General features: G+C 41.7%; 1 protein-coding gene across 1 annotated transcript in view; it reads right to left on the bottom strand.

Annotated features, from left to right (window-relative positions):
* LOC120044809 (5-hydroxytryptamine receptor 4-like) overlaps positions 1–8,166 on the bottom strand; it is a 16,046-nt gene extending 7,880 nt beyond the window's left edge. The window contains exons 1-6 of the mRNA XM_038989480.1: positions 8,063–8,166; positions 5,662–5,808; positions 3,430–3,630; positions 1,950–2,103; positions 618–1,195; positions 514–532 (exon numbers count right to left, since the gene is read on the bottom strand). Of these exons, the coding sequence (XP_038845408.1) occupies positions 514–532; positions 618–1,195; positions 1,950–2,103; positions 3,430–3,630; positions 5,662–5,808; positions 8,063–8,166 (1,203 nt within the window). The remainder of the gene's footprint in view (positions 1–513; positions 533–617; positions 1,196–1,949; positions 2,104–3,429; positions 3,631–5,661; positions 5,809–8,062) is intronic.
* Positions 8,167–9,078: the final 912 nt, after the last annotated feature.

Here is a 9,078-nt window from a genome sequence, read left to right as displayed (position 1 = left end):
GGTTTTCATTATCCAATTACATGTTCTTGTATTTAACCCTCTGTTTCCCCCATGTTTGTTGTGCATGATAATTCTATGTTCAGTTTGGTTATGATGGCTGGTTTTTCGACGGGTGCTGTGTTCACCCGTGCGTAATTATTACCGTTGGTTATTGGTCAAGTGTATTTGTTTACCTTGTGCCTTTATAGTTTGAGTAAAGTACGTTGCTCACTCATTTTTCTCTCCTGCGCCTGACTTCATGCACCAGCTACACTGAGCTTCTGACAATAAAAACACCTCATAACAGCGCTGAACCACGGATAACTAAGAAAAATGTTAAAATAACACACAGACATTCAACACATTTAATATCCAACATCTCGAAATCTGATCTAAATATTAATTATTTGATTACCCTGATGGGAGTTGGAGAATAACCAGATTTTCCCTCCAAACCCCAAACGTTTTTGTCAATGTCTTAAAAATGTATTTTAAGTATGATTAGACAACAGATATTCCACATAACCCACCTACCTGAGAGAAGATGATGCACCTGTACCTGAGAGAGAATGATCTTAATTCAGGGCTAGTTGATAAAAGGGAGGACATGGGTGGGGGGTCCAGTATCAGTTCCTTACCTGAGCGCGATGGAGGTCCCGTTGACAGATCCAGAGTAGTGTCTGGTGGGGCCATAGCTCCCCTGGCGTACGTATCTCTCATTACCACAACACAGTATCATGAGGAAGGCCCGTCTGAAGGCCCGGTTCAGGAAGGCGTAGAGAAATGGGTTAAGGCCAGAGTTAATATAGCCAAGCCACAGCCAGGCGGTCCACATCTGCCAGGGCACACTGTAGTGGATGAAGGGGTCCACCACGTTGGTGATGAAGAAGGGGGCCCAGCAGAGACAGAAGCAGCCCATGATGACAGCCAGGGTCTTGGCAGCCTTGGTCTCTATGCGCATGCGACTGGAGCCCTGCTGCTCGGAGCTGAGGTAGTGCTGGGGGGGCGCCGAGTAGGGGGCGGAGCCTGCCCGCTGCAGCGTGCCAATCTGCCGCACGTGGCCCATGGCGGTGACGTAGATGCGCTGGTAGGCCAGGACCATGAGGCTCAGAGGAACGTAGAAGGCCACGGTGGAGCAGATGAGAGCATACGGACGGTTCACCACGAATACACAGTTGGTCTCGTTGCTGTTGCCGCTAAACTTCCTCTGCTCTATCTGAAGGCAGCGTGCAGAGAGAGAACAATCCGTTAACAAGCCGATCCACATACAGGAAGAGGCATGCACGTTCTGTAGTATCCACATCCACATATGCAATAGTTACACACATGTTTCTCATTCAACCAACAGTATATAAATAGAGAGAGTGCAACAACTGACTGCCTAATGTCCATTTCCTGACTCTCTTACAACAAACTTCGAACAGGTAGACGTATTATTTGTGTTCATAAACTGGTAGCTGTGGATTGTGCTCAGCACTGACTCCGGTGTTTAGGTCTCAGAGCAAGAGGCTGTATGCCTGGTGTTTATGTCTGTCTATGTAAATGGTATTAGTGGCTTTAGTCTTACGATTATTGAGTGCACTAAGAAGGCACTTATATGGGTAATTTGACATTTGTAAACAAACATCAGTTTGACAGAGGGAAGTTTTTTCAGGTGTCAAAGATGAAACAATGAGTCATAGTGCTGTTTTTAGAACTAGAAAATGGCTTGTGTAAGTTTGCTCTCCCCAAAGAGCATGATGCTTGAACTGACTACTACATCGCCATCCAATGAATTTGAAATATGTTATGCTTGTTGGTTTAACCATGTGTCCTTCACTGAACATGTGTCCTGTTCACATTTTCAAGGATCAACAAAATGATTTAGTATAAAAAGGATTTAGATGTAATGAATAAGACTAAAGAGCAAGCCACTGTCTGTAGTAGAACCATCAGACAGACAGGAAGAACACAGCTGCTTATAGACTTACAATGTCCTCTATGCCGATGGCGTGCCAACTTTGCATGATGGGAAGGAAGGAGATGAAGGAGGGGATGACCCAGCATCCTCCCAGCATCAGGGCCACTCTCAAGGGCGTCATTTTATTCCTGTACACCAGCGGTTGGCAGCAGATTGCGTAGTACCTATCAATAGAATATAACAACATTATAACAACATTCTAACAACATCCATAACATCATAGATTCAACTGAGGTAAAAAAAACAATCTATTGATGGTGTTTTTCTGAATTCTATCTACAGGCCACAAATATCTACCTAATATGTACATACCAAAATATTGCCAATGGTGACTCATTCCTAATTCCGTATTCTTTAAAATAATCTCATGACTTGCATAACCAAATAATAAACAAAGTTGACATCCTCTATTGAATTCACCATGTATGGTGGCTTTAGCCCTTTGTATAGTGTCCAAAATATTAGGAACACCTTCCAAATATTGAGTTGCACCCACTTTTGTCCTCAGAACAGTCTCAATTCGTCAGGGCATGGACTCTACAAGGTGTCGAAAGTGTTCCACAGGGATGCTGGCCCATGTTGACTCCAACGCTTCCACAGATGTGTCAAGTTTGCTGGATGTCCTATGGGTGGTGGATAATTTTTGATACACACGAGAAGCTGCTGAGCGTGAAAAGCGTTGCGGTTCTTGACACACTCAATCCGGTGCGGCTTGCACCTACTACCATATCCTGTTCAAAGGTACTTAAATCTTTTGTCTTGCCCATTCACCCTCTGAATGGCACACATACACAATCCATGTCTCAATTGTCTCAAGGCTTACAAATTTAAAATAATTACCTGTCTCCTCCCCTTCATCTACGCTGATTGAAGTGGATTTAATAAGTGACATCAATAAGGGATCATAGCTTTCACCTGGATTCACCTGGTCAGTTTATGTCATGGAAAGAGCAGGTGTTCCTAATGTTTTGTACACTCAGTGTAGGTGGATAAGAAAGACAAGCAGTGACTCATCACTTCATACGCTACATTAAAAAAGATAACTATAATTCTAACGACCAATCAGGCCTCTTGTCATGACTCATGTCTCATATTTCCACCCAGGGAAGCTAAAAGAATGATTGGTCCTGTGGAGAAGCAGAAATCATTTTTGTGTTTGGAGCGAGGGGCTGAGCTAGCAGGTGACTCACTACAGTGGCTTTTCACTGTATGGTGCAGGACAAGACAACATAACTGCTCATCTGTCAGCCATGACAGGCTGCCATATGCTATGGACAAAGAACAACAACAAAGAGGTGCTAGAGGGCCATCCAAGACACATGCTAATTCTAATACAGCTGGGTGCTAACAGAGGCGTAGGGCTATTAGGCTGAACGGATGCATCAAGGTGAATTGGATAGGTGCGTGGAAAAAGTTTGCAATAGCTGGCTGACATATTTACAAATGTTTACATGAGTAAAGGGATGTTTTTCACTATGTTCATTGCTCACCTGTCCAGTGCTATGCAGCACAGGTGTAGGATAGATGCAGTGGTCAGCAGCACGTCCAGTGAGGTCCGAACCAGACAGAATATCTCCCCGTACCGCCACTGACTTGTGGTCAACTCAATGGCTGCAAACGGCATGACAACCACAGCAACCAGGAGGTCTGCAAACGCCAAAGACACTATGAAGTAATTGGTCTTCTTTTTCCTAGAGTGAGACGAGGGACAAAAACATTTAGATTTATTTCCAGAAAGGCACATGAGTTGAATGCAAAGATAATTATATTTTTGTTATCTGTTAGAATTGTCAACTGATCTGCACAAGACAGAACAAACCTTTTTTCTCTCGAATTACCCTTTAATACCATATCGCTAAACATAAAACATGACAGAAAGGATGCCAGTGCCGGATGTAAAAACAGCTACTTAGTTTGTCGCCAAATAGCTAGGAAGTGGCCTGTTCATCAGTCTGTCCATCACACATCCTACTTCAATTGAATTCTGATCAATAATTTTTTGGTACATCATTTCATATACAGTACCAGTCAAAAGTTTGGACACACCTAATCATTCAAGGGTTTATTTTTACTATTTTCTACATTGTAGAATAATAGTGAAGACATCAAAACTATGAAATAACACATATGGAATCATGTAGTAACCAAAGAGTGTTAAACAAATCAAAACATATTTTTTATTTTAGATTCTTCAAAGTAGCCCCCCTTTGACAGCTTTGCACACGCTTGGCATTCTCTCAACCAGCTTCATGAGGTAGTCACCTGGAATGCTTTTCCAACAGTCTTGAAGAAGTTCCCACATATGCTGAGCACTTGTTGGCTGCTTTTCCTTCACTCTGCTGTCCAACTCATCCCAAACCATCTCAATTGGGTTGAGGTCGGGTGATTGTGGAGGCCAGGTTATCTGATGCAGCACTCCATCACTCTCCTTCTTGGTCAAATAGCCCTTACACAGCCTGTATGTGTGTTTTTGGGTCATTGCTCGTATTTCTTGGCCCAAGCAAGTCTCTTCTTCTTATTGGTGTCCTTTAATAATGGTTTATTTGCAGCAATTCACCCATGACGGCCTGATTCACGCAGTCTCCTCTGAACAGTTGATGTTAAGATGTGTTTCTTACTTGAACTCTGTGAAGCATTTATTTGGGCTGCAATCTGAGGTGCAGTTAATTGACGATATCTGGGGCTGGTAACTCTAATGAACTTATCCCCTGCAGCAAAAGTAACTCTGGGTCTTCCGTTCCTGTGGCAGTCTTCATGAGAGACAGTTTCATCATAACACTTGATGGTTTTTGCGACTGCACTTGAAGAAAGGTCTTGAAATTTTCCGTATTGACTGACTTTCATGTCCTCTAAAGTAATGATGGACTGTCGTTTCCCTTTGCTTATTTGAGTTGTTCTTGCCATAATATGGACTTGGTCTTTTACCAAATAGGGATATCTTCTGTATACCACCCCTACCCTGTCACAACACAATTGGCTTAAACGCATTAAGATTAAATAAATGATGATGAACTTCACAGGGTGGTGAAAGTGCACGTGATGAGCTTGATAATAATCTCAGCATGTAAACTATACGTGCGCTCTAGCCAACAGCATTCAATCTGTACCCTGTGCGCTGTTGGCTAGAGCACACGTGCCAAACCCAGAGTGGGCACACTCACTATATAAAGCAACATTTTTCATGAGAAAACCATCAGTAAAGTTGAAAATGCCATTTAACTTGTAGTTTTTATCCGGTACATGGGAATTTAACAGTATTTTTATGTGCACTACATCATCACGCACAGCCTTTTTGGGCTCCCGAGTGGCGCAGCGGTCTAAGGCACTGCATCTCAGTGCTAGAAGCATCACTAGAGACCCTGGTTCAATCCTGGGCTGTATCACAACCGGCCATGATTGGGAATGGCGCACAATTGGCACAGCGTCGTCCGGGTTAAGGTTCGACCGGGGTAGGCAGTCATTGTAAATAAGAATTTGTTCTTAACTGACTTGCCTAGTTAAATAAAATAAAAAATAAAATGTATCTGCAATAAGATACAAATGGAAACACATCTCTAGTGGGAAAATGCGCATATGTTTTTATCCTGATTTTAGAATATTTGCATGAAAATCTATTGTCAATTGGATGGAAACCTAGCTTCTGTGGTAAAAACCACATGTTTTCCTCTGACCACTTTTATTTGAAAGAATGGGACTTACATGTAAACAGGAAGTGTGCTTACCGTAGCTGTCTGTCCTTGCAGAGCGCCACCATCACCAGCAGGTTCCCCAGAACAGTCATGATGATGATGATGGTGAGGAAGATGGTGAGAATGATCCTCTCCAGCGAGTTCAGCACTTGCTCCGTGTTTGCCACTTCCTCGACTGAACTACACAATCAAACAATGATGGTTATTGAGTTCATCATCATCACATCATTTCAAATGTGACTAATGAATACAGTAATGCATTAGATACAAGCACAACTCAATCATAACATGTATAAATGAAGACCTTTCATTAAAAAAAATATAATTTTCTGAGTGGCCTTTAGATGTTTAACGTTGATCATCACATGTTCCACTGCGTGTTCTTACTGTTCAGGTGGGTGTGATTCTGTGGCCATCACTGTTCATCTGCATGGAGTTCGCTAGAGGAGAGTCCTCCACACAAAATGCTGTGGCCCTGAGGACAAACACAACCAGGCCCATTCATCACAGCTCCAATACTAACACTGTGAATTATTAAAGTCTACAGCTCTAATCCTGTATGATGGTAATGTTACCCACTCTAAACCTGTCTCGTACGCATGTAACAATGGCTGTTTAGAGGACTTCTTTATCAGTCGTGAATATTATTAACTCAGAAGTCCAGGAAAGTGGTGTTGTCTTATAGCAAACAGTTATAAAGTTCCTGTCATAACCCACCATATCTAAAGTGTGTGAGGTTTACCTCATGTTACAGTATCATGGTCCCTATGTCAACATAGTTGATAATCCCTGTCTATGGTCAACGTTTGGCCAACGGTTTTCTTACCACAAGTAAACTTCCTTGAAGCAGACTTGAGATAGGACAGCTACAATAGATAACCAGTACAGTCTGAGAAGGGCTTGAATCCAGGGTCTGGATCCCTCAGACTTTAACAAAACAATAGTGACAGAGCAAATAGAGGGCAGTGGTTGCATGTATCTGCACAGCGTGCTTATGACCCACAAATCTCCCCTCCACACAAAGCTTAGGGGCATGACAGCACACACAGACACACAAGCACACGTGCGTACTGTGCACCCACACACACACCTTACAGAACAAACACAACCCACACAGCCAGTGGAATGAGACAATATTTGCCATATCTGTATGACATTGGCGTAAAAGAGAGCAGAGAAAGTTCAGACAATGGCACTATTTTCTTTGACCCAGTATTTCCCTAGATTTTCCGATCATAAATGTGTCATGTGTTAGACAGGGAGTTGAGTTGAACAGGAAGATTTCCTTACACAACATGAGGAAGGGAGAAGAGTTTTGGCACATTATTATTAACATGGAGTCCTCTGTGGCCAAATCACACCTCAGCCTCCGGAGAGGGAGCAGTGGGTCCAAATCACACAGGAGTGCTCTGCCTGGAGCCCCTGCTGGATAAATACATGCGGAGAGTGAGAGTGAGGTGGGAGTATGCTGAGATCCAAGTGGGTAAATACATGAGAGGACTGAGGTGTATACCATTCTAGAAGACTCCTCATTCCAATGGAGATCACACTCTTAAGCACAGCTCTTCAAAACAAAGGCATGCCTCCCATATTGGATTTCTCCATAATCTGCCAGGCTTCAGTTCTCCATGAATTTTGCAGCCTCAGAGTGGGATGACAGTCTGACAGCTTCTGATGGAATGATGGACCATTCCAGAGCAATTATATCCTCACAAGTTACATTTATAAACATGTAATAACATTGGAATGACTGTCATTCTATAGCATTCCAAGAGTTGTATAAAAAAAATGTAGGTAAATAAATATACAATAATTTGACACTGTCTTCACAAATCACAGTTTGAGATCTAGTTATCCTTAATCCTAAAATGGAACATGAAGTACACATCTTACAAAGAGAAGACGCATTCCAGGAACATAAACACTTGACTTGGCGATGGCATCACAGTCTATTTCACAATGCTCACATTGAGTCCTCTAAACACTCTCTCTGGGAATTTTATTCATGTAAGGCTTTTCTTTTGTGATCAAATACTTCAGAGAAGTATATTAACTTCTCATTCCAAGGCTTTGAGGCAAAGAAACAGTCATGTTCGAGCATAAAAACAGTCTGAAGCCATTGAAATGAATAGCTTGTCGGAGTCAGGTCCTCAGCAATGCACTACAATAGTTTAGAACAGGAATGTCAAGCAGAATGTATCCAAAGCACTGCAATCCTGTGAAATAACTGCCATCCTTGCAATTACAAGAACCAAGATATTTGCAGATGATCATGCCATGAATACAAATAAAACTTACTGTAAAAGCCTTGAATGAATCCCAATTCATTTACCAGTGCCACCATATAAATAATTTGCAAGTAGATACTCCAAAACAACTTCACACATAATTGCACAAATCTTGCTTTAAGAGGTCTGGCATGCTGTGGATTTACATGCGAGGAGAAGGAGGGTCAAATCTGGCCACTGGTGGCTTGGACTCCTCCATGACACCACTGTAGTGCTCTCGTTGCTCAATGGGTGAGGTTCCTCCTATCATATCCACAACCAATACATTCCAGAAAACACTAACAGACATTTTATTGAAAAGCACGTTGCTAGTCTTTGAAAAGTGTAATATACACTGAGTATACCAAACATTAGGAACACCTTCCGAATAATGAGTTCAATAAGGGATCATAGCTTTCACCTGGATTCACCTGGTCAGTCTATGTCATGGAAAGAGCAGGTGTTCTTAATGTTTAGTACACTCAGTGTAGTTCAACTGGTAATGGATAAATTAAAATGAAATAGTTTACTGCTAAAATACATGAAAATAACACTTGTTGCCTTTTGTTCATTTTCATCCGTGGTCCCAGAATAAAAATAAAGGATTCCAAATCTGGGCATTTCACTTTCCAGTGTGTTCAGGGCATACTTTTGTCCCAACAAATTCAGCCAAGGAGCCGAGTTTAACTCAGACAGACAAGCCTGAAGAGAAATTGAAGGGAATTTTAGAAAAAGCATACTTGCAAAGTTTGTTCAAGAACTGATATATATGAGCTCCTAGAGAATCAAAATAACTAAATCAGAGATCCCTGATATGTTAAACACCTGCCACCATCACAATTCAGAGTTATTGAGAAGGACTAAAACAGATTAATTGAATAACAGTACAGTACATTACATAACATTAGTGGAGGAATAACAAACAGTTCTGACAAATTCTGCTCGCATAATCAGATCTGACACCTTCCCACACTAGCTGTCTTTACCGTGTGGCTCTTCAACAGGCAAACTGATTCATTTTTGATGCACCTCCACTGACCACATGCCACAATTTGTTTCATTTATTTTATTTTAAATTATAGAATATATAATGTAGCTATGCTATAATCTCAACCACAGTAGTTTATTACAATAAGAGTAAGTAACTGTAACAATAGATTGATAGTAACTGTAACAGTGGGTT

Source organism: Salvelinus namaycush, chromosome 3 (genome assembly GCF_016432855.1).
Source record: "Salvelinus namaycush isolate Seneca chromosome 3, SaNama_1.0, whole genome shotgun sequence".
NCBI classification, from domain to species: Eukaryota; Metazoa; Chordata; class Actinopteri; order Salmoniformes; family Salmonidae; genus Salvelinus; species Salvelinus namaycush.
Note: the sequence above shows the minus strand (reverse complement) of the source record. Positions and strands in the feature narration are given on the sequence as shown.